General features: G+C 41.0%; 2 protein-coding genes and 1 pseudogene across 3 annotated transcripts in view; all 3 read right to left on the reverse strand.

The window, feature by feature from the left end:
- LOC125988164 (glutathione synthetase-like) overlaps positions 1-1,755 on the reverse strand; it is a 31,795-nt gene extending 30,040 nt beyond the window's left edge. Inside the window, exons 1-2 of one of the 2 annotated variants that reach the window (XM_049753023.2) lie at positions 1,059-1,755; positions 865-914 (exon numbers count right to left, since the gene is read on the reverse strand). The gene's annotated coding sequence lies outside the window, so the exon portion shown is untranslated. The remainder of the gene's footprint in view (positions 1-864; positions 915-1,058) is intronic. The other variant, XM_049753025.2, reaches the window with a different exon arrangement.
- Positions 1,756-8,004: 6,249 nt separating this feature from the next.
- On the reverse strand, positions 8,005-14,307 carry LOC125988177 (glutathione synthetase-like; annotated as a pseudogene).
- A 127-nt stretch (positions 14,308-14,434) lies between these two features.
- Positions 14,435-26,416, reverse strand: gss (glutathione synthetase). The gene is made up of 13 exons (XM_049753021.2): positions 26,260-26,416; positions 25,672-25,804; positions 24,933-25,078; positions 24,688-24,763; positions 20,445-20,584; positions 19,050-19,166; positions 18,606-18,686; positions 18,397-18,474; positions 18,250-18,319; positions 17,410-17,604; positions 16,736-16,817; positions 16,025-16,214; positions 14,435-15,899 (listed from the first exon to the last, which is right to left on the reverse strand). Exons 2-13 carry the CDS (start codon positions 25,801-25,803, stop codon positions 15,776-15,778), a joined length of 1,431 nt encoding a protein of 476 aa, XP_049608978.1. The 5' UTR covers position 25,804; positions 26,260-26,416; the 3' UTR covers positions 14,435-15,775.
- Between the last annotated feature and the right edge of the window lie 245 nt (positions 26,417-26,661).

The raw sequence follows: 26,661 nt of genomic DNA on the forward strand, positions 1-26,661 counted from the left end.
GCAGACTTGAAATTGAAAACACCAGGAACATGCGGTTTATCCAATCCAAGTCTTTCATCAGTCAAAACAAAATTGCAAAACTTAATTTTAAGATCCATCCATCCATTTTCTGAACCGCTTAGTCCCCACGGGGGTCGCGGGCGTGCTGGAGCCTATCCCAGCCGTCATCGGGCAGTAGGCGGGGGACACCCTGAATTGGTTGCCAGCCAATCGCAGGGCACACAGAGACAGACAACCAATCGCACTCACACTCACACCTAGGGACAATTTGGAGTCTTCAATCGGCCTACCAAGCATGTTTTTGGAATGTGGGAGGAAACCGGAGTGCCCGGAGAAAACCCACGCGGGCCCGGGGAGAACATGCAAACTCCACACAGGGAGGGCCGGAGGTGGAATCGAACCCGCACCCTCCTAACTGTGAGGCGGACGTGCTACCCAGTGCGCCACCGAAGAATTTTAAGATCCAGTTTATTATTCAGTTATAATTAAATTAAATTGCTAAACAATGACAATTAGTTATTTATGTAAAATTACAGTATAGTCAATAAAATACACATTAGTCAACTCAAAACAACTGAACCACGATTTAACAAGAAGTTTGGGTCCAGAATTTTGGAATCGCGTTAACCCTGAAAGCACGTTATTTAGAAAGTTTTGAAAGTGTAATAAAAACAGAGCCATGCATACGAGTGTATTGGAGAAATCAAGTTTATTCATATAGCCCTAAATTACAAGCAAGTCTCAAAGGGCTTCACATAAACAAAACAAAAAAACTGACAATTATTCTCAAACATCCCCTGATCATAAACTCCCAGGAAGGCAAGGAAAAAACTAAAAAAAACCTATTGGGGAAAAATGAGAAACCTTGAGAAGGGAGCACAGATGATGGGGATCCCTCTTTCAGGATGCCCATGCTGCAATGGATACAGAGAGGGCACATAGAATACATAATATAAATAATCAAAGAAAAAGTGGATGTCCAATTCAAAGTGAAGAGCTGCAGAAGGTGCCCTCGATTGTTGCAGTATAGGCAGTAATAAAAATCAAACAGCCCTTACCGATTGCTGTCTCTGTGGTCACAATGGAGCGCTGTTTCAACTTCTGATCAAATGCCTTTAAATTAGTTAAGAAAAATAAATCACTTGCACTACGGTTTATGAGCTAGTCATTCAGCTTCCAGTAGTCTTTGTGTAGTCAATTTGAAAGTGAAAGTAAAAGTTAACGTGAAGTCAATTTGAAAGTGAAAGTAAAAGTGAAGTAGATTGCAGTATCCATTAAACAAGTTTTTTTTTCTGAGTTTGTTTTAAATATTAGGCAGCTCGGTGAGGCACTGGGTAGCACGTCCGCCTCACAGTTAGGAGGGTGCGGGTTCGATTCCACCTCCGGCCCTCCCTGCGTGGAGTGTGCATGTTCTCCCCGGGCCCACGTGGGTTTTCTCCAGGCACTCCAGTTTCCTCCCACATCCCAAAAACATGCTTGGTAGGGCGATTGAGCACTCCAAATTGTCCGTGAGTGCGTATGGTCTCTGTGTGCCCTGCGATTGGCTGGCAACCGGTTCAGGGTGTCCCCCGCCTACTGCCCGATGACGGCTGGGATAGGCTCCAGCACGCCCGCGATCCCCGTGGGGACTAAGCGGTACAGAAAATGGATGGATGGATGGATGGATGGATGGATGGATGGATGGATGGATGGATGGATGGATGGATGGATGGATGGATGGATGGATGGATGGATGGATGGATGGATGGATGGATGGATGGATGTTTTAAATATTTTTTTTAACCAAGGCTACAGCCCAGGGGTGGCCAACCAGTCGGAGAGTAAAAACCACATTTTTTCCAGTGTTACCGCAATGAGCCACATCATACACATGACTACACATGAACATCACCCCATCCCTTCCTCTTCAAAGTCAAAGTCTGCGTTATTGTCAATTTCTTCACATGTCAAGAAACACAAAGAGATCGAAATTACGTTCCCACTATCCCACGGTGACAAGACATAGTACGTACAAGTAAACGACACAAAAAGTAAAAACAAGAAAGCACAATGAATAAATAAGAGTGATGAATAAATAATAAACAAATAACATAATAAATAAGAGGAGCAAAATTTAGCAAGTCAGAATATAGTTCAAAAGTACAGGACGCTGCGCAGAACTGGGGAGAGAGTTCAGGATCCTCACAGCCTGGAGTATGAAGCTGTTGGTGAGTCTGGTGGTGCGGGAGCACAGGCTCCCGTACCTTTTCCCAGAGGGCAGAAGACGAAACAAAGAGTGAGCGGGGTGACTCACATCACTCACAATCGTGGTCGCCTTGCGGGTGAGATGGGAGGTGTAAATGTCCTTCAGGCAGGGGAGCGAAGCACCAATAATCTTACCAGCCGTGTTCACGATGCGCTGCAGGGCCCTCATGTTGTATTCAGTGCAGCTACTACCCCAAACAGCGATACAACTGGAGAGGACGCTCTCTATGGTGCCACAGTAGAATGTAGTCATGACGGCCGGAGGAGCACTTGCTCGCCTGAGTTTCCGCATGAAGTACAGGCGGCGCTGAGCGTTCTTCGCCAGTGATGCGGTGTTGGTGGACCAGGAGAGGTCCTCACTGATGTGCCCCCCCCAGGAATCTGGTGCTGCTCACTCTCTCCACCACAGCACCGTCGATGGTCAGTGGCAGGTGTAGGGTGTGACCCTTCTGGAAGTCAGCAAAAATTCAGTCTTGTCAGCAGGAGGTTGTTGTCCCTGCACCACGTGGCCAGAAGGTCGACCTCCGACCTGTATTGAATCTCGTTGCCCCCAGTGATGAGACCCACCAGAGTCGTGTCTTCGGCATATTTCAGCACGCGGTTGCTACTCTAAGTCGCAGTGCAGTCATGCGTCAGCAGGATGAAGAGCAATGAACTGAGCACGCAGCCTTTGGGGACCCCCGTGCTCAGCGTGATGCTGGCGGAGATTTTGTCGCCAACACGTACCACCTGAGGCCTCTGACAGAGGAAATCCGGTAGCCAGTTGCAGCGGTAGGCACTGAGGCACAGCTTGTCAAGTTTGCAGATGAGTCGTTGTGGTATAATGATGTTGAATGCAGAACTGAAGTCCACAAACAGCAATCTCACATACGAGTCCCTTCTCTCCAGGTGGGTGAGGGCTGAGTGGAGGGCAGAGCAGATGCCATCCTCAGAGGACCGTTTGGCTCGGAACGCAAACTGGAAGGGGTCTATGGTGGGGGGAAGAATGGATCTGATGTGCTCCATGACAAGCCGCTCAAAGCACTTCATGACGATGGGCGTCAGTGCCACGGGGCGGTAGTCATTGAAGCAGGACGGAGCAGGTTTCTTCGGCACAGGTACGATGGTGGCAGCCTTGAAACACGAAGGGACAATGGCCTGCTGCAGGGAAATGTTAAAGATGTCCGTGAAGACACCCGTCAGCTCCCCAGCGCAGTCCTTCAGCGCTCGACCTGGGATGTTGTCAGGGCCCGCCGCCTTACGGGTGTTGATAGCACCAAGCGCCCTCCTCACGCTATCGGCAGAGAGGCACAGGGGCCGCTCGTGTGGAGGGGGAGGGGTCTTCACCAGGCAAGTGCTGTTCTGAGCGTCGAAGCGAGCAAAGAAGCGGTTCAGATCGTTGAGCAGACGGATGTCGCCCTCACAGCTCTGCGGCGCGGGCTTGTAATCCGTGATGGTCTGAATGCCCTGCCAAAGGCTCTGTGCGTCCCTGCTGTCCTTGAAGTGGGCGGTAATCTTGCAAGAGAACACCCTTTTCGCTTCCTTGATGCCCGGGGACAGGTCGGCCCTCGCTGTCCTCAAGCCAGCCTCATCCCCCACTCTGAAGGCTTTGTCCCTGGCCCTCATCAGCCTTAGGAAGAGCCCCTGTCAGCCATGGCTTCCAGTTAGCCCGAGGGACGATGAATTTTGTGTGGGTCACATCATCAATGCACTTCGGGATGTAAGAGGAAACAGTTTGGTTTGTCTCGCCTCAACTGATGTGATGTAATAGATAAAACGTCTTCGAAAACAGAGAAATTTGAACATCGGAAAAAATAGCCCCCCAAAATGATCATAACAGTATCTCTGCAGCACCTGGAAGGATATATTACACTTTGTCTACACTCCTGGATACTCCAGATACACAAGAAAATAATAACTAATGTGTTGTTATAGATAAAAAAAAAAACGTCTTCGAAAATGAAGGAATCTGAACATATTAAAAACTAGCACCCCAAAAGGATCATAACAGTATCTCTGCAGCACCTGGAGGGATATATTACACTTTTGTACACTCCTGGATACTCCAGATGCACAAGAAAATAATTTAAAAGCAAAGCAAGTCGATTTTGCAAGATGTAACCTTAAAGGTTTGTGCGCACAGTTCAGAAGAGAATGAATTTACGACCAAAAGAATGGGGCCTTATGTAAAACACTGCAGTGATACAAAAAGACCAGCAGATGGTAATATATTCCAAGACTTGGTTGACAATGCATATAAGCTCGTGGGGGCCACTCAAGCTATTGAAAATAATTTTGAGTTGCTGAAATTGTATTTAGGCAAAAAGGACGAGCCTGCCATATCATTTTTTCACTCTGATTTTTGGGGTGCCTGTATACTGAGCCCTCTGTAGGCTGAAAACTTTTATTTCCATCAAAAGATGTGGCATCCTTTTGTTCCTGAGACATTAAACTGTCCATATCAGTATAGATATGCCTTCAAAAAAATGTCACCATTAAAATCTGATGTGTTTTCAAAGTGTTCTTTTAATTTTTTTGAGCAGTGTATTTAACCAAGGCTACAGCTCAATGTTGTATTACTACAGTTAGATGAAACATATAGATTTTCTAAGATACGTGTCCTTTAAGGCTAATCCTCACGGTTCAAAAGAAAATGTATTTACAACAAAAAAAGGGGTGCATGATGAAAGTGCATTAGAAAGTCATGAAGAATTGAAGCATGTTCTCAAAGTTAAGGTCTGCTTTATTGTCAGTTTCTTCACGTCAAGACATACAAAGAGCTCGTCCTCTCCCCACTGCTCTTCTCCCTCTACACCAACGATTTCTCCGCAAGTGACTCTTCCGTGAAGCTCCTGAAGTATGCAGACGACACCACTCTCATCGGACTGATCCAGAACGGTGATGAGACTGCGTACAGACAGGAGGTGGAGCGGCTGGTCCACTGGTGCAGCCAAAACCACCTGGACCTGAACCCGCTCAAGACCGTGGAGATGACAGTGGACTTCAGGCGAGGCCCTTCACCACTTTCACCCCTCACTATCCGCAGTAATACTATTCTCTCATCAGACACCTTCAAGTTCCTGGGAACCACAATCTCTCGGGACCTGAAATGGACCGGCCACATAGACTCTGTCCGGAAGAAGGCCCAGCAGAGGCTGTACTTCCTGAGACAGCTCAAGAAGTTCAACCTGCCACGGGAGCTGCTGAAGACCTTCTACACTGCCATCATCCAGTCTGTCCTCTGCACCTCCATCACTGTCTGGTTTGGATCGGCCTCCAAACAAGACAAGCACAGACTGCAACGGACAATAAGGACTGCAGAAAAGATAATTGGAATCAACCTCCCATCTATCCAAGACTTGTACCTGTCCAGGACCAGGAAACGTGCAAGTAACATCTCAACAGACCCTTCGCACCCAGGTTGCAGCCTGTTTGAACTACTCCCCTCCGGACGCCGTTATAGAGCTCTGTACACTAAAACCAGCAGACACAGAGACAGCTTCTTCCCCCAGGCTGTCGCTCTGATGAACTCACACCACTCTTAGAGTCTCAGAGTCATTACTGTGCAATAACATCCCGCTTGCCACACCTTTTTTGTCTACACTGTTTGTACTATGTGTCCTCTCTGCATCCATTGCAGCCTGGTCATCCTAGAAGAGGGGGACCCTCCCATCTGTGGTCTCTTCTCAAGGTTTCTCATTTCCCCTAGCTGGAGTTTTGAGTTTTTCCTTGCCCTCTTGGGAGTTTAAGATCAGGGGGTGTTTGAGAATATCTTTCGTTCTTCACATGTCCTGAGTGTTGTTGTTAGTCACCTAAATGTTGAACAGAGGCTGTGATTTACCGAAGTCAAATTCCTTGTTTGGCACGCTCAAACATGGCGAATAAAAAACTCTTGAATCTCTTGAATCTTGAAATTGTGTTTCCTACTACCCCACGGTGACAAGACATATTATGTACACCCAATTAGTCCACAGACAAACAAAACATTCAAGTAAACAATACAAAAAGTAAAAACAAGAAGGCACATACAATGAATAAATAAGAGCAATAAATGAATAAGAGCAACATGGTTGAAATGGAGCAATTGTGCATACAGCAGACAGTCAGTATGCAGTATTTCAACCTTCATCTAATGAAGGCGGAAGTGCAAGCCAAACATGTCAGGTAATGCAACCTAAATATCTTGTTTGTGATAAAAGAACAAGTAAAATAATTGACAAGCGAAAATAAAATGAACATAGTACAAAGATTTAAATTATCAACCTCCCACGTAAATGTTCACAACCAATAAGTTATCGGTGGAAAGACAATTTTGTTACATTGGAAAAAATGAATAAGCTACTTATTGATATTAGTCAAATTAAATCAAAATTAAAGTATACATTGCTTAAGAAAAAATACTGATCAAACCGAAAGGTCAACTCGATAATTACGTAGAAAGCTGCTTACCTTTTATTAGTATGTTAGACCTAGAGCGTTGATTCGTCTTTGCCTGGGTGGAAGTCACATCTGCTAATAAAAGATGGGAATGTAAGTGGGTGTGGTTGCACCGTTTCTCTGTGGTCGTACCACTATTTGGGCCCCAAATTACAGGGCCAAGCCTCCTATATAACTAATTTTGCTGACAGAACATTCACAACATTGTAAAGATTGTTTGCCCTGGGATTGGCTAGCAACCAGTTCCGCCTACTGCCCGATGATTTCTGGTATAGGCTCCAACGCGCCCGTAACCCCCGTGGGGAAAAGGGGTATGGATGGAGAATGGACGGATGGGATGGTAAATGGCTGGATGGTTGGATAGACGGACAGCTCTTGGGGGCAGCAGTGCTTTGCAGCCCCCCACCCCATCCTCACCTGAGCGCCCTCTTCTCTATCTACCAATCAATTGATCGATAGACAGGCGAAGAGATAGAGAGATAGACAGAGATGACCAAATTTGGCCAGTTTGTACTCAGTTCTTCTTTTCTGACACAGGAACCCCTCTGACTCATAAGGCAGCCATCCCCCGTCCTCATCTGTCCTTGTCATTGAAAAGGGCTTCCGACACTGGTCCATCGATTGTCAGTCCAATGGCTAATTTGCTTGCGTCCATTCAATTTACAGGCACCAACTTCTGGAATATTTGAAAACTTTTGTAAAACACTGCAGTAATACAAAAAGACTGGCAGATGGTAATTTATTCCAAGACTTGGTTGAAGTCAATTTTATTTCTGTCAGTGTTAAAACTTGTAGGTAGAATTTTTGAAAAATCATTGTGTGAAGGCAAATTTTTTGTCATTCCAAATATTTATGTTTTTTGAGAAATTCAAAAATTTCGAGCCAAAATGTCACCTTTCATTCTCATTCATTCATTCCCTCCATTTTCTCAACATTTCTCATTTTCTTCCACATCATTCATCAGGTTCACCTCCTTTCACTTTACACATATTCCAGGTATTCATGTCATTAGGGTTTCCATTTTTTCCTTGCATAGATTTTTACACAAAAATCCTCAAGGAACTTTACTGATTTTGACTGGATTTAGGTCGGAGGGCTTGCATTCCTAAGTGTCATTATTCAATCAATGGTTTCACATTTAAAAGTTCTTACACAATAAGTTTTGACACATTTAAATCACAAGTTTTTTTAAAAAGCAACTATACATGTATATTGTCAAAACTGAATGTCAACTCAGCCTATTGTATGTTGAAAAATGCCTGGATGTTGCAACAGATATTGGAAACAGGCAACAATTAATAGTTTTTTTTTTTTAAGTTATGCAAAACTTATTAATAAAACTGATTTCATGGTGGAACAAATGTTCATTATCGTGCCAATTTAAATTACAATTTAGGTGTCAAATGGCGAGTTTATAATCTATCAATTCATCTATACATTCTCTGCTAACTGCTTATCCTCACTCGGGTTGCAGACCACACACTGTACATTCAAAACTGTTATACCCATGATTGGGTCTCATCAAGTGTGGGATCTCTTGGAATTTGAAAGTCCACTAATTTGTTTTAAATCTTGCAGTGTGAACCAGACTTAATGCAGAATTCACTGTCAGGGGCAGAAAAGATTCCTGGGGTAACAAATGAGCAGGATGTTCAAGGGCAGACAGGGTTAGAAACAGAAGATCGATCCATTGAAAACTGTTGTAGCATCTTGTATCCATGTGCATTGAACAATTTGCCAATGAATGAGTCATCACGAAAGCCTCACTTAGGTAGATGTGGCTGATTGGCAGAGCTGGGAAACACTGCAAGAGCACATCATTGACGAATGGTGCCAAGTCCAGGTACTCAGAAGAGCACGCTGTCCAAGCCTGCCCTTCCAGAAATTAGACCACCGTCGGGGTATTCCGTACTCTTGGTCCTCATAAGATAGCCCACACAATCACTCATCAGCATGTCTTTACCATGCCTGCACAAAAACAGCATGTGAGTATTAGATAAGGAACCATTTGTTGTCTGTTCAAACTCCTCAGCCCGATAGGAGCAATGTGAAACAAGGATCCAAATGTGCCAACAATACAATTAAAGACATAATAAATAGTGACTGTGCTTACCTGACATAGGTCCCAAAGAAGCCCAGTTCACTAACACAATTACTAATTTTGAGGGGCCTGCCCAATCTCAGCAGGTAGTTCGGTGTAGACTCGGGCTGGATTTTATCCATCAGTATATATGTAGGCCATTCTCGCTGTACTGTTCTTCACTTTTCCAAGAACCTCAGAGATTTCATGTCTGTAAATATTGTTTCCTTGAAGAAAATAATTTTAATTATTATTCCGTCCATCCATCCATCCATCCATCCATCCATCCATCCATCCATCCATCCATCCATCCATCCATCCATCCATCCATCCATCCATCCATCCATCCATCCATCCATCCATCCATCCATCCATCCATGTACTCTGTGCAGAGGTTAAATCCATTATTTATTTATTTTTTTACATGTACTATGTGCAGAGGTCAAACAATCTAGAAAATGGATAGATGTTAAATGGATAGCTGTTTTGCGGATGAAAGGAATGACTTTTTATGTTTCAACTGTACCTCCTCCCTCTCGCTGATGTTTCAGGACAAACCGATCCAGTGCTGCCAAAGCCATTTCTACCGCTTTGTACCCTTCTGCACCCTTTAAACAAACACAAACAACAACAAAATAAGCTTTCAATTTGTCACATGAAAACCTAGTAAAAAAATCCTATATATTACATTGAATGCCACAAACAGATGCCCTTTCACACAAAGCAGCAAAAATAATCATTAGAAACGCACATGCCAGGCCAGGCCAGGCCAGGCCAGTAAATGTCATTGCCAACATAGCCAAATGATTTTACAGTTTTCTGTTAAAATTGCTGTTGTATAAACATAACCTAAGTTGCAATATCAGGATGTAGACAGGAAAACAAACTTTGTTTTTTGGGGCTCGTCGCCTTTGGATGATGTTTCAACAGGCGCTGTTATCTCGTTATGTGAAACAATAAATATCTGAGACAGCACTTCAGATCTCAGCATAGTCACATATAGCATCGTTGAACTGAGTGTGTACCACTAGTTTGGGAATTTGAATGAAACATGTTGAAGATTTCTTCACAGCACTGTGCACCATGTTTCAAAGCATCAGTTTGTTTCTCACCATGCCCAAAGAGTAGAGGCCAGTAAACATGGCCCTAATTTGGTCCACTACTAGCGGCTGCTCAGGAAAGAATCGTTCCAGAACACCTGGCTGGGCAAGCATCTGCTGGACTTTCTTAGTTCCAGCCAGGTGAGTGCTGATATCCAGACATTTCACAGCCAAGGAGCACTCCATCATCAGACGAGCATCCCATGCCTAAAATGAAGTTGAGACAAATAAAACATGTATGGCAGCCATAGCCAAGTATGGTTTGTTTGTACATGTTCGGGATCCCGATGAGAGAATGAGACTTTACATATACATGTATTTTATTCACATTACAAGGAAATACAGCAATGGCATCGGAATGTGATTTGGGCTAGATAAGTGTGGGCGAATGACATCAAGGTAAAATAATCAAAACTGAAGGGATTGAACTGCTGGAAGGCTGCATAGCAGATGTGGAGAACAGCTACAAATATGTCAGGATTCCACAGGCAAATATTGAGGAAGTAGTTTGTTTGCAGAATATGCACACATTTGCATACGAATATTTTGATCGTGAATCACAAATTGGCGTGTAAGCATTTTTAGTAAATGAGGCCCATTGTGAGTTGATTTTGGAAGCTTCCAGAAATATTTTCAGCGTTAAAAGTATATCATGTAGCCTAGACGTGTCTGATCAAAAATTTGTATGGTTTATCTTCATGAAAGACAGCAAGTCACTACCTTTTCAGACTAGTAGTTCTGAGGCATATAACCATGCCTGAAGTAGACCACCGCAACTTCCTGATGATCACTGAGTTTGTGGGAGGACAGAACATTGAAATGACAAGAAAAAAGACGCTGTTCTCCGTATTGTAGATTAATGGACAGAACACTTACACAAATAGTCTCTTGTCCCCATCTAGGCGTCCAGATTCACAGACATCCTCAAAACGCTTTCGTATGGTGGCAATATTCCTGAAACACATTCTGAGATGATCACTAAATGGAAAAAGTGCGTAAAGAATGAACTTTGAAGCAAACCTGAAATTGTTTTGTTTTAAACAACATCAACAATTGATTGGAGATATATATAGGAGCTCAAGTAATCAGACCTTACCCTTTCCATAGCTCATTCTCAATTACTCGTTGACCCAGAATATTGAACTGTTTGTCCGCCACCACGAACATGACAACCGCTCTTTAATGAGAACAGAGATCCTTTTTAGCACTTTACCGCTTCACAAACATATTCTACATTAGGGGTACGGAGTATAATCAGGGAAATGTTAAGTATCGTTTATTTGAATGTGCATATTTCAAAAATGAAAGCTTGGCAATGGCGTGCGTGTTGTTTTTTTGGGGAGTTCCGTGGACATACCTCTTTGATCCATAGAGCTCCCAGGCCTTAGCCAAAGCCTTGGCCAGACCCACCGCAGGGTCGTTGTCGATGATGCGCTGGCTCTCCTCCAGCTTGCCAGCCACCTGAAGAATGTGTCTGTTGTAAACAAGATGTTTGTCATTGTTAACGGGAATTTAAATAGGAAGGTAAGATAAGAACTTATGACTTTGAAGTCAAACACAATTTGGATTTTAAAACTGTTATGACAGAAAACAATTTTGTCCCGATTCTTAACGTCTGGGTTTTTCTGGTACATTCATCCAAAGACCTTATTTATATAAATCAAATATATAAAATTATTTTGGGGTTAAATGTTGACAACTATGTTACCGGTGTACATTGGGCATGCGTGATGCAAGGCCTCCAAAACTAGCAGCAAAGGTGTTGATCTCGATCTGTTTCAGAGATGCATGTCCATTCTCCTGCTCCCACATGTAGTCGGATCGATTCAGACCCAACCCAATTGACTGGGAAGAAGGCAAGATCAGATTCATCAATGTCGACGAATGCGTAAAATAAGCGTTCCTAAATAATGCTTTGAGAAGGGAAATTATTCTTTCCACTACTTTCTTATATGTGTTGTTTGTAGACCCCTGGTAAAGCATTTTTTCACTTTTTAATGCACAGGTTAAAAAAAACCAAGTAGTCTGTATACCCCTGTAAAGCATTTTTGCACTTTTTTCATGCACAGGTTAAAAAAAAATACTGCTCCTCACAACACTTGACATTGGACAATTGATGCTGAGTGAGTAATGGGAGTTTGAGGCTTTTTCTATTCTTCCATCGTTCCTCAATCACTGCCTCACCCACAAAGACCCTTAGGCATGCTTAGCTAGACAAGCTTGATAAACAGGTTATAAATGTGGAGTTGCATCAGTGACATTGGTATTTAGGGCCAGGGGGTCATAGGCCTGCCCAAATTTTGATTGGCTCAGGAGCCTGGCCCTGCTCACATTGTGAATGAGATGTGACAGTTTTTAATTTGATGCTTGACCAAAGTTTCTCGCAAACTGCCAGAGATACGGTACTCAATGAAAAAGAAAAAATCTATGCGATCATTACCATTTCCTTTTCATCCAATTAAAATTTATTTGACATGTCTCTGGCTGATATTACAAGCACAGCTACACTAGAAATATAATGATATGCTGTGGTAGTCAGTCCACTGTGTGAGAGTGCATTTGATGACAGCAGGATGTGATGTCTCACTTAATTAGGTCAGAATAATTCTTTTTAGGTTTTCATCAGCCCCCATCATCACCCCCCCACCCCGTTCAAAATTTCTGGCTACGTCCCCGACTTGCATACCTGCAACCTTCCTTTTTTAAGGACCTGCCGGTGTATCTCGAAAAGCCTTGCAGTGAAATCATCCACAGAAATGGTGCTAGAAGATGACAACGTCCATATTAAAATGTGTTATACTTTGCAATAAATGACTATAGATCATCTGACAGTGCTGTAAAAAATAATGACTTTCGGGGAAAATGTTTTTATTTTCTAGTAATATGTTCTGCTCAAATATGTATCAAAAATATCTCTTATTTTCTTACAAATGTATTCAGCTATGAAATGTAATTAAACTCCAGTATGGAGTCAGCATCCTACCTGGCAAGAACCTCTTCTAAGAAGTCAGGATCCTGGCTGATCTTATTCATCAGTGTGTTGTAGTGAGTTTGCATTGCCACACCTTGGAGGAAAAGAGCTCTTGGTACTGGTGTGGGGAAGAGAGTGACAGGAGCATATGTCACCTCCTTAAAAAAAAAGAGCAAAAGTGAGCACATGTTCCACCTCTCGACAACATTTTGTAAAAATTGTTTGAGAAGTTTCATGTAATTATGTTAACATTTTCAATTATTGAGAAAGCTCACCTCTGACGAGTTGGGGGATTTTTCAAGCCTCATAAGAATACCATGTGTAAATGCTGAATCTTTTGCCACTTCTGCCAGTTCATCGATTAGGGTTTTGCTCATCAATAACTCATTTTGTACTCCGTCAGCCATTGTGATTGATACTTAAGATCTGTAATACATAGTCAAAGCGAATGCCGCATACTGACCACATGTAAAGAAGGATGCAGACTTGAAATTGAAAACACCGGGAACATGCAGCTTGTCGAACTCACCGTCTTTCATCAATCAAAACAACATTGTAAAATTTGATTTTAAAATCCAGTCCATGACCAACCCACGTTAGACAGAAAGTCGTGTTGAATCGAAGCATGTTCTATTGAGGTGTAGGTGTATGTACAAAATTTGTTTTTGTCCGTCTGCAATGCAGCGACAATAATACAGACATGTTCATGCTATGAGGAAATACACAAAGCTTTTGTACACTTATTTTTGAGCTTCGGGATTCGACCGCCGCAAAAAACATACATCAACAGATTTAAACCAACAACCTCCCACATAAATGTTCACAACCAATACCTTATCACTGAGAAAACAATTTTGTTTAATTGCAAAAATAGATAAGATACTGATTAATAATATTCAAATTGTATCAAAATTTTAGAATACATTGCATTAGGAAAATTACTGACCAAACCAAAAGGTCAACTCGATATTTACGAAGAACGCTGCTTACCCTTTATCAGTATGTCAGACCTAGATCTTTGATTCCTCTTTGCCTGGGTGGAAGCCTCACCTGTCAATAATGTTGTTGGAAGGTGAGAATGTTAATGGGTCTGCTTGCATTTTCTATTCGTTGAGGCAGGTAAACAGGTTATTCCAAACTTTTCAAAAATCTGAATTGTTTGGAACCATTTAGGAGTCAAGAAGATAGCACTTGGCTATCAACACAACCACTGTTGGTCACCAGACTGACTGGCCATGTGTAAAAAAAAATTTGACTGAAAAATCTTCCTCCTCTTGTCTGCTTGAAACAAAGTGCGTAGAAATACTGTGAACACGCACGAGAAAAATGGTGCATCGGGATATTCTATACTTGGTCTGTATTGGTGCACACACACAGCAGCCGAGGCATGTTTCTGTCAGTCGGTACTTGACCCAGTTGGGGTCGATTACAGGGGCAGAAGAAAGCCCACTTCCATCCTTACTTAGTCAGTCCTCAAAAAACATTTCATCCACTGTTCGCAAAATAGGTGTCCGTCCGGGACAAACCGTTCCGTCCCTGAGACGGAATGTCCATCTCTGGATAGAGATATACTATATATTAATAATTGCCAGGTACAATGTGGTCTAAAATAAGCACAAAACGTCCATTTGTGAATCACTTTTATTTTCATTATATGGGCTGGCATATACAGTACCCTTATCAATTGCTTAATCACGGTACATTTTAAAGTGAACTAAAAGGCACCAGCCTTTCAAAAGGCCTCGAAGATAACCGTGCAGCAGTCATCCTTTTGTAAACAACCTTGAGTACCAGTTCATAGTGAATAATAGTGCTAATCTTTCAGAACGACCTTTGCGGTATTTGACCATGAGAGAGAAAATTCTCAAATTTGTTCTGATTGTGTATGTGTGTACCGCATTTGAAACAATTTACATACAGTATTTGTTTTACACACTGATCATGAATCTTGTTGCAACCAGAGCCAGTCAAGACAGTGCACATTTCACAAGAGCCCACTTCCCAAGAGCAAGTTTTGTTGTTGTTTATACGAGTCTGACAAAATTAGCCAAAAATAAATGTCTGCACATTTGTTACCTTTTCACAAACGTAAGACAACAGTAATGTCAGTGGAGTGAAGAACAGAAACCTTGTTTGACACATTTTGTTTACAAAACCAGTTTTGATCAGGTGAGAACGCAAATATCCAATTTATAGTTATGAGACATTGTTTTATGAAAGGAGAGGAACACAGTGAGTTATTGTTTTAGATGGAACAGTGGGCGCATGCATAACCACAAATTGGCACCATCAGATTAATCTGTTCCCAATCCTATTTGTTTCTCAATATTTATTTTTGTTTGTTTTGGAGTTTTTTCACCCCATTTGTAATGGAAAATACTGTTTTGCATTTCAATGGCTGTCAATTATATGTAGGTAAATGCAAATGTAATATTTGGGGTGGCCTTCCAGCGAGGGAGTGCCTGTGTCAATATTTCTTAAGGTGCTGATGTGAAAGGCGCAATTTAAACAGGGGCAGGTGGAACAGGTGAAGCAAAAAGGGAACAGGCTAGCCTGAGCCACGCCCACCAAAATCCACTCATTTAGTGCTAGGCTAACAGTAGACCTTTCTGATGAAGCCTGTATTTCTACAAGGTGAAATTTCATTAAAAAAGTGTTTTGCTACAGTAGTTGGTGCCCAGAGAAAATTCATTGCTGCAAATGTCAGGGCACGTTTCATCCATTTTGAAATAAATGAATATCTGGCTGTTAAAAACATTTTGAGCAACGTATAAAGTAGATAAATCATAAGTCTAGCTCGTTTTGAATGATTTCTATCAGGAATGCTGATTAACATTAAATTGTGGATTTAGCACTGCCTGAGGTACCATTTGACTTTATTCTGTCTCCATGAGGTAGCAGTGAATATTGCTATTAAACACATAAAATGTGAGTCTTTTGCCGCACAAATATTAGTGCAACTTCTCAGAAGAGGAGTGGGTTGTCCAAAACTGCCACTCCTGCAGCAACACCCCCATCCAAGTGTTCTGAACTCTTGGTCCTCAGAAGATGACCCACACAGTCGTTCATCACCATGTCTTTACCCTGCCTGCACAGATAGGATGTATGACATTTTGTTGACTTTTATTGACTACTACCCAATCTGATAGCAACAATGCCCAGCTAAAGCCAGTGTCTAAAATGCAATTCGGATAACCAATAGTGATTGCTTACTTGACATAGACTCCAAAGAAGCCCAGTTCACTGAGACAATTACTGATTTTGAGAGGTGTGTCTCTTCTCAGCAAGTAGTTCTGTGTAGGCACGGGCTGGATTTTATCCATCAGAATATAGGCCATCCTCTCACCACTATTCTTCACTTGGCCCAAAACCTTACAAATCTCTTGTCCGTAAATGTTGTTTCCTTGAAGTAAAAAAAAAAAAAGGTTAATTTTCTTTATTTGTTTATCGTACTGGCACGAGACTTTGCAATGCTTGGCAAAAAGGCAGAATAACCCCATCCCAGGGTTCAGCATTTCACCGAAATATTTATTTATACCCATTGGAGGACATTTTTATTATTATTCTTTCAAGCCAACATAAGAATTATTATTGTTTGATTATTGTTTGAATTTACTGTTTTCAATGTCTCTGTAGTTTTATGATTATTTTATATGTAAAGTGCTTTGTTACAGCTGAAGCTGTTGTGAAATGTGCTGTAAAGTGCATACTAATGACTAATAACTAATATTGTCACTCTCTTAAAATAATGGCAATATTTACCTTTTTTTTTGTCTTAAACATCTAATGGCTACCTTCGCTAAAATCTGCTATATATTTGTAGTTAAACACATCTTTCAATTGTACTCCTGAAATGAACTCAATAAGAAATTGAATATGTTTTGGCGCATGATGTTATAGATGATGTTATTTTTTTGAGTGTACCTCCTCCCTCTCGCTGAGGCTTCAGGACAAACCGATCTGGTGTCGCCAAAGCCATTGCGACTGTTTTGTCGCCTTCTTCTCCCTTGGGGACAAAGAAGTGAAACCAAGGGAAGGTTTTCAATATTATTAAGTAACAACGACACTTGTAAAACTGACTGTGAAATGCAACTTCCTCAACAGACAAGAAGTAGATGTGCTTTAAGACCGTTTGTAAAGGTACTGTATGTACCCAAATGTTAATTCCGATTAATTCAGAAGATCATTTTAAGGAGATCATTTTAATTAACAATTGGCTATTTGTCATTCATAGTTCTCCAAACCTCAACCTGATCATTTTCAGCATTATACATAATTGGAAGGTGACTGTTCGGACACAATGCAGACCTCTCTGACCATGCATTTCAAGTGGGTCACTATCAATTCACAGATATGGTTGTTTTTGTTGTGTCATCATCGTTTTTAATAGTTTCTGCTACACAAATTGTTGTCACGCTAGAGAAAATAATGCAGCCTGCTGATTTGGGATGTCCTTGACACCCTGTGACCCACCAGCATTGTCAGTCAATGTGGATGAGGCCTTTGCAATAAAGGAGCTCAGAAATTTGCAGTGGAAAAACATCAGGGGACAAAATAGCTTGGGAGGAACTCATTGAATAAAACGGTAATTTGCTCACCATGTCCAGGGTGTAGAGGCCAGCAAATGTGGCCCTCACTTGTGCCACTACCTGTGGCTGGTCTGGGAAAAAATGTTCCAGAACACCAGGCTTAGCAAGCACCTGCTGAACCTTCTTAGTTCCAGCAAGTTGAGTGCTGATATCCGGACACTTCACAGCCAAGGAGCACTCCATCATCAGGCGGGCATCCCAGGCCTGTAAATTAGAAAAAAAGATATTGTAACAGAAATTTCTACTAAGCATAATTAAAAGTTCTTAGTTGCCTTTTTAGGCAAGCCACACTTTGCCCTCTACCTTGAGAGCAAACATGTTTAAATGACAGTGCATATACATTTGTCATTGTCAACGTCACATTCAACTAATAAGTCTTAAAACATCATTAAGCAGAACCAGCTGCTAAATGAGGACATGATTCTGCTCTTCTGAACTCTGAATTGGATGTAAACAGATTTTAAAGTGTGCATAAGCTCTCCGCCCTTGATAAAACAGAGATCCAACTGGGCAGCAGAGCATAAACAAGTTGGTTTAACTTTGACAGAGGGGCAGGAAGCATGTGACTGCGAGATGACAACGCTAAAAGAAGAATTTCATCCCAGTCACATGGTTAGCGGATTTTGGAGGCTTCTAGAAATACTGCGGTCAAGAGACAGTACATTTCCTAATTAATCCAAGGGTGAATATATTTGATGTATTCACGTCCTTTGTTAAGTTAAAGTTGACCCTGTAATTAAACATTTGAAGTACGTACAACAAGTACACAAAACTAGAATGTTTGATTAAAAATGAGTGTACTTCACCATTAGCTTAAATAATGAAATATGGAATATCTTTCTGGTATACCTGTTCAGACTTGTAGTTCTGAGGCATGTAGCCATTCCTGAAGTAGACCACTGCAACTTCCTGACAATCACTGAATAATTGGCAGAACAGACTTGTAAAAAGCAAAAATATACTGCAGCTGGGAATTGATGCACAAAGGAAACTTACATAAACAGTTTCTTGTCCTGATCTAGTTTTCCAGTTTCAGAGACATCCTCAAAGCGCTTTCGCATGACGGTAATATTCCTGAAACACAGTGTGAGATTGTCATTAAATGACAGAAATGGTCATTGAGCATATAATGTACGATATTTTCCAGCAAAGTTGTATAGATTACACTAAATATTGAGGCTAGGTCTTAACTAATCACACGTTACCTTTTCCACAGCTCATTCTCGATGAATCGTTGATCCAGGATGTTCCTCTGGTTCTCCTCCACCAAGAACATGACAACCGCTCTTTAATGACAACATGAGCTCCTGTTAAACACTCTGCCGTTACATTTTGTAGACCCATTTTGTATCAGGAGTATGGTCACTAATTGCATCAAATGAGAATCTTACGGCAACCCCATGGATAAAATGTGAAATTCAGAATGCATATTCTAAATTGAAATGTACTTTTATAGAATAAAGTGTGTGATTTAAAAGTTAAAGTCCCAACGATTGTCACACACACATCTGGGTGTGGCGAAATTTGTCTCTGCATTTAACCCATCCCCATGTGATTTTGATCCATCCCCTGGGGGAGAGGGGAGCAGTGAGCAGCAGGGGTGCCGCGCTCGGGAATCATTTGGTGATTGAGATGTTCAGTGGCTGTACCGCTTTGATCCATAGAGCTCCCAGGCCTTGGCCACAGCCTTGGCCAAACCCACCGCAGGGTTGTTGTCGATGATGCGCTGGCTCTCCTCCAGCTGGCCAGCCACTTGAAGAATGTGTCTGTTGTAGTAAGGTATAGGACACTTTGTCAATATTAAACAGAAATGAGATGGAGGCCAATACAGGAAATTCTGTACAACCTATGAAGTCAATCATAATTTGTAAATGTTGATAGAAAACAATGGAAACAGAAATAATGTTTTCCAAACAGAGAGTCAATCTGTTGAATTGCATCCATTATTACCTATTATAAATTGTATATATATGTTATCATGCGTTCCCTAATGAGTACTTATTAATAAAATTATTGCACAGAATGCTTGCTGTTTCGCCTTGCAGACGTCCACCAGTCCACAACAAGTCAAACGATGCTGTCTGGAGCTTCCTGACCTTCTACACCTCTGGGAATCCAAGAAAGTTGTTGATAGCTCAATCTATTTTGTTGATGTCTGCACATGGCATTTTGTCTTTGCACTCTTTTCTCATGGTGTCTTGTCTGTGACTTCCTGTTTCACATAGAATCTCGTTTCTTCTCTCATGAGACAAAACCCACGCTTCCCCCCACCTATCAGGGGCTAGTCTCACATTGTGGGTAGGGCATTCCAAATAAAAAGAGTGAGGAGTGTAAACAGATTTTTAGTGTAGTCGGATTGCTGTAAGTCTGAATGCACTCCTCACGAGAAAAGACTCAATATTCTGCCTCACTGGTTTTGTCTGCTGATCCTTTTGCTGATTTTGAACCTAACAGTATCAAAACTGTACCTACACTAATTTCTAAAGCATTATCATGGTGTCATGTTCATGTTATTTCAGATGTTGCTGTAACAGACTCAAGATTTTTTTTCCCCTCAAAGCTATTACCACCCTAAACTAACATTGACTCCACACAAAAACCAACAAAAAAAAAAAACATTGACTCAACAGTCTGACCCTTTATCCCCATGCATCCTTTATCTACCTACTATAGAAGAGTAAATGTGCTTGGAAAGATCCTTATTCGCTGCAATACTCTTACGTGGACTGCAAATGTTTTCTTTATCCTCTTGCATTATTATGTAGTATTAGCTGTTAAGTATACTATATTGTTTTTGACATTTTATTTATTCATTTAAAATTTAACATTGTTAAAGTCACTGTTAAACTCATTGGACATTTGTACAGTGACTATAAATAAGGCATTCCACTATATGCAGCGCTCACTTTTGAGCCCATTTTTACATAGAGATTCTGCTCAGGTGCTTAATTGAACACTGTCAAGAGCTCTCTGGTACATTAACAAAAAAGCCCAATTTTTGAATGTCAAATTATTTCTAGGTTGCGTGTGGATGGCCACTTTACCGGTGCACATCAGGCGTGCGTGATGAGAGGCCTCCAAAACTAGCAGCAAAGGTGTTGATCTCGATCTGTTTCAGAGACGTGTGCCCATCCTCTTTCTGGTCCAGCATGTAGTCGGATCGATTCAAACCTAGCACAATTGACTGGACAAGAATACCAAATGATAGATGAGCAATTTGATGAAGCTCAAGCTTTTGTTGTGACCTCAAAAATGAAATTAGGGTGTCTGTCTGTCTGTCTGTCTGTCTGTCTGTCTGTCTGTCTGTCTGTCTGTCTGTCTGTCTGTCTGTATGAACAAACGCTTTGTCAACACGCTCTTATGTTTTCTTGAGCTCATGCTGACAGATTGAGCATTGAAAGCTCTACGTAAGAAACAAAGAGCGATTATTTTAACTTTTTGGTGCCTTAACCACGAAGACACCTACCTGGACAACAGCTCCCTTTCAGACAAGGTTGAGGTAGGCGAGTTGCAGCAGCTAGTTGGTTTTTCATTTCCAAACTTTACGCCATGCCGCCCCAATAAAAATGAGGGCTACGATGAACTCAAATCATCCATAGACTTGATACGGCAAGACCTTACCACACTCTTAGAGCAGCAAGCCACCCTGCTCCAGCTAACGTCTGAACTAACGGAGCTTAAGAAATTATTATTATTATATTATTAAGAAAGATGAAAAAATCCTGTCGCTTGTACGGAGAGTAGATGCACTGGAGCAGTACTCCCGACAAGAAGACCTCATAATCACTGGTCTTAAAACAACACACCGCTCCTATGCCAGGGCGGCGGGTCCTCCGGATCCCTCGTCAGATGACTCTCCATCGGACGAACTGTCAACGCTTGAAAATCAGGTAGTACAGTTTTTCGAGAGTAAGCATATGGAACGCCAGAAAGGAAACATTGCCGCTTGTCACACACTCCCAAGAAACCGGAAACGACCAAAAGATGCTCCGAGAATTATCATTTGGTTCGTCAATAGGAAACATAAAGTGGATCTTTTGAAGCAAGGGAGGAAACTAAAAGGAACGGGTGTTTACCTAAATGAACACCTCACTACGAAGAATGCTGAGATAGCCTGGAACGCACGCAAACTGAAGAAGGAAAACAAGATTCTCGCAACGTGGGTCAGAAACTGCAAAGTATGGATTAAAACAAACGGAGCAACACCAGAAGATGTCAAAACCCTCGTTGTGAGTGAACTGGAAGAACTGAAAATCTATGGCCTGGTGCAACCTAACATCTACAATGGCTGAACTGATGACCATAAACTGGTACCTATTGGACCCTCCTGACGAGAATGGTGGATTACAGCGGAGCACAACATGGCAAACAAAAACTGGCGGGGAGGACATCCAACTCAGGTAGACCGTCCCCTTACACCCTTCATGCCATCCAGTGACACTCTCAATAATGCAGGAATTTCTGTCCCACCGAATCTAGACTCTTTATTTTTTAATTCATTTGACCTAGAGAATGTTACTGCTGGTATTTATGAGTCCTTCTTGAACCCAGATACTAATTACGCTTCCCTAAAATCTGTTGAATTGTCATGCGAATATTTTTCTGAAGATATGTTTAACAAACTGTGCAATACTCCTCCTGGCCACTGCCAAACAAATGTATTCTCCACTGTCCACTTTAATGTATCTCTAAAAATCATGATGGTCTGCAAACCTATTTATCAACCTTAACACATTCCTTTTCAGTAATAGCTCTTACTGAAACCTGGATGGTTGATAATACATCTATCTACCCTCTCTCTCACTACACTCCTATACACTCATGTAGACCAAACAAGCAAGGTGGAGGAGTCTCACTGTATGTGACTGATAATTTCAATTTCTCTCCCAGAAAGGATCTAAGTGTTAACTTTGATATGACTGTAGCCGAATCTGTGTTTATAGAACTTTCATCTTGCTCACTTATAAACAACAAAAATGTGGTAATTGGATGTATATATAGACCACCAGACTCTGATAAAATCACTTTCAATGAAGCCCTCGACTCCACTCTAGAAATCATAAACAAAGAAAACAAATTGTGTGTCCTACTTGGTGACTATAATATTAATTTGCTTGAAACTAAGCAGTCACATACAGCAGACTTCCTTAATACATTATACTACAGTAACTTTTTCCCTCTTATTAACAAACCCTCCAGGATCACAAGCTCAACGGCCACTCTCATTGACAACATTTTATTTAATTCTCTAGACTACAAAATAACATCTGGCCTGTTGATCTGTGATGTATCTGATCATCTTCCTGTCTTCAATTTCATCCACAATGATAGTGGTCCAAAAATCAAAGGTCATACTGGTGATCAAATGAAATTCCGCAAATTTACCGAGAAAAACATGGTATCTTTTATATCTATCATCAGCTCTGTGTCATGGGATGAGGTTATCCTGTTGCAAGATGTCAACAAAGCCTATCACTCCTTTCTAACAATACTCACAAATGCATTAGAGTCCTCATTTGCTTTAATTTCTAATCATAAAAATAACTCCAAAGGGAAACCATGGATAACTGATGAACTAAAAAAATCTTCACGTAAAAAAAATAAACTTTATAGAAAATCTATTGCAAATCCCACCCCTATAAATATAGAAACATACAAGAAATATAAAAATAAATTTACAGTATTACTAAGGAAAACCAAACAAACTTACTATGCTGATAAATTTACTCAAGCCTCTGGTGACATCAAAACAACATGGAATCTTATCAACCATTTATCACATCGCAAAAAATCTAAAACATCTACCCCAAATGAGATGCTGGGGAAAAATGGAGCCCATTCAAACCCAATAGATATTTCTAATGGTTTCAATGATTTCTTCGTAAATGTTGGCGCTACCTTGGCATCTAGCTTCCCAACCTCTGATACAAGTCCCTGTTGCCTAATTAAAGGGCAGTTTCCTTCACTCTCCATTCTTGACCCTCCTAGTGTTGAGGAAGTTTACAGCATTGTCATGAGCTTGAAAAACTCGGCCCCTGGCCATGATGAGATCAGAAGCTTACTTATTAAGAAAATCATCCATTCAATAATAATCCCACTAACACACATTTTCTCCTTATCTTTAAAATTTGGCATTGTACCCCAAGAACTAAAAAAGTCATTCCTATTTTCAAAGCTGGCGAGACAAATGAATATGGTAATTTTCGGCCTATATCCATTCTTCCATGCTTCTCCAAGATTCTAGGAAAATTGGTTTATTCAAGATTGGCAAAGCACCTAGAAACAAATAATATTCTCTACAAGCATCAATATGGTTTCCGCAAAAGGTTTTCCACTGAGCATGCACTGCTTCAGCTTGTCAACCATATCTCAACAGCTCTTGACAATAAGAAATTCGCTCTTGGTGTCTTTCTAGATCTAACTAAAGCATTTGATACTGTCGACCATAAGATCCTTATCGCTAAGCTACAGAGATATGGAGTGAACGATTCTGCCCTGAAATGGTTCACAAACTATCTTGCCAACAGAGAACAATATGTATATTTAAATGGTTGTTCTTCCAACAGATCTAAAATACTATTTGGGGTCCCGCAGGGCTCAATATTGGGTCCGCTATTATTTTTGGTGTACATAAATGATTTTTCCATGTCTTGTTCAAATTTTCTCCCTTTGTTATTTGCAGACGATACCAACCTCATTGCCACCCACGATGATTTTAATTCCCTCATTGCAAGTGTGAATGCTGAGTTGTACGCTACTACAAAATGGTTCAGAAAAAATAAGTTGACACTCAATATAAAAAAATGTAACTTCATGATCTTCTGCAATATAAACAAATCTTACCCCAAAGAACAGACCAAAATTTACATAAACAATAACGAAATCCATCAAGTTACTAGCACCAAATTCCTAGGAGTTATAGTAGACGAACACTTAAATTGGTTTGGTTTGCAAAAGATCTATGAAAACCATTGGCACCACTGTTTAGAAATTATTCATTACTGCCAATTGATAAAGTAAACGCCGCAGTGCTCTCCCGCGTGCGACCAGTCGATAAGCTCGCCCGGGCCTTTCTGCTGTGGTGTCGCGCTTCCACTGTATGTATGTAAACACATCTTAATTGTTATTTTATGAGGGAATGGACTAGCGCAAACGTACTTCTTATCTTAACTAAACTCGTGCTGAGTCAAAACAGTTTAAGTCTTTTATTTTGTTCCAGTGTCAATATGAAAATGTAAGGTCCCGGAATACATTTTTGGCAACAATTCGCAAGGTTTACTTGCATACCTGCAACCTTCCTTCTTTAAGGACCTTCTGGTGGATCTTGAACAACCTTGCAGTGAAATCATCCACTGCAATGGTGCTACAGCACAATACAAAAATGTATCAAAATGTGAAAATTGTAGGCTGTTTTGAAATTTTGTTCAAATAACATTTTCTGATTCAAATTTAAACCATTCATCTTGTTTTACAATTCATCTAGCAATCTAAATGTACTATGATTAAACCACAGTATGAGGCTTACGTCTTACCTGGCAAGAGCTTCTTGCAGGAAGTCAGAATCCTGGCTGATTTTATCCACAAGTGTGTTGTAGTGAGTTTGCACTGCCATGGCTTGAAAGAAAAGAGCTTTTGGTACTGGCGTGGGGAAGAGTGTGATAGGAGCATACGTTACCACCTAAAATACAAAGAGCAAAAGTGATAGAGATGATTGCTAAGAACAAAATGTGGATCCACATCTGGCTCTACACTAAAATTGAATGAGTTCTTCCTTTGTTCACGCCACAACTGTGGTGTTTCATGTAATCACTTTTGAGTGGATATACGGCTGGTTGGATGAATAGTTTTGTGCAATAAAGCTAAATAACAAAATACTTACTTCATTAGGCAAGCAGCAAGTATCTGAACCAGGTGCACTTCCGTCACAATGCCACTGCAGCATTGGGCATTGAGTAAAAAAAAGTAAACTATGATGTGCCAAAGTATCATTTCAGTTGTCCTGTCATAGTTGAATTTTTTTAGTGTATGCATGTGACTGTGCCCGCGCTCACACTTGCATTACGAGTTGTCATTCCTATGACAAAAATACGCTAGTTGGCTGATAATTACGCAAACCGGTAGACCTACTCTACTCCTTCAGGTCCGTGGCTCAAGTAGGTGCTTTCCTACTACCTTAAGTTACAAGTATGTCGTTCATTCTGGAACCTTAGGTGTTAATACTTAACATAAACAAGATAAGCTAGGGTACCAAAAAAGATGGAACATTCTCACCTCTGATGAGTTGGGGAATTCTTTACTCCTCATAAGCACACCTTGTAAAAGTGCAGCATCTTTTGCCACTTCCGCTAAATAATTTATTTGGGTTGCGTTCATCAGTAGCTCGCATGGTATCCCTTGGGCCATTCTGATTGACATTTAAGACAGAAAACACAGATGAAGTAAATAGACATATACTATGTAGAATGCATATGCAGTTAAAAGAATGTAGTGAAAACATTCAGTTATTTATACAGTAGTGTAAATTACATCCATCAAACATAAAATTGTAAAACTTAATTTATTTTTAATTAATCCAGTATTTTATTACATTAATTATTGTTTATAGACAATAAAGGGCGAGACAACTTACATACAATAAATATTCTGCACGTGCATGTCATTACAGTAATAATTTAATGAATGATCATTGTTTGAAACGTAATAACGCAGGTATTAGCCTCAGGCGAACTGGATTTTAACCAAGTGTGGGACACGGTACTCCAAAACTACATACATCTCTTGATGGGGTATTTTCTTTTTGTCAAGTATATGTATTATTGAAATTAAATTCGCGTGAAAGGAGAAAGAAACCTGCGTTACCTTTACGGAGTACTTCTGGAGCTATGACCGCTGCACGAGATATCGGTGAATATTGTTAACGCCGACGTAGGTGGCTTTGCACCGTACTATTGGACTCCGACGTGCAATCGTGTCACATATATTCTTTTCCTGGTCCGGAGTCACGTGATCCATGCACCCAATCGCCGAGTTGCATTAAATTCCGGGAAGTTACAGAGCACATTGTGCCCAGTACAAAACACGGACATATGTAAAATATATGAATATTATTTACGTTCGTGACGTACTAATACTCCGTATATGACTTTGCATACTTGAATACAGACATGCTGCGTCTATGAAAGTGGGAAGACAGAGTTTTCCGACCTTCTACAAGGAAAAGTGGCTTGGAAGGCTATTCTGACAATGGTGACAGACATTTTT

Source organism: Syngnathus scovelli, chromosome 2, assembly GCF_024217435.2.
Source record: "Syngnathus scovelli strain Florida chromosome 2, RoL_Ssco_1.2, whole genome shotgun sequence".
In the NCBI taxonomy this organism is placed as follows: domain Eukaryota; kingdom Metazoa; phylum Chordata; class Actinopteri; order Syngnathiformes; family Syngnathidae; genus Syngnathus; species Syngnathus scovelli.

Excerpts from the sequence above, each read along its gene's own strand:
- gss (XM_049753021.2), bottom strand. The coding sequence starts at position 25,803 with ATGGCCCAAGGGATACCATGCGAGCTACTGATGAACGCAACCCAAATA. Across the intron at positions 19,167-20,444 it reads CGCACGCCTGATGTGCACCG|ACACATTCTTCAAGTGGCTG; the intron begins GTAAAGTGGCCA and ends TTACTACAACAG. Across the intron at positions 18,687-19,049 it reads GAGCTCTATGGATCAAAGCG|AGCGGTTGTCATGTTCTTGG; the intron begins GTACAGCCACTG and ends TTGTCATTAAAG.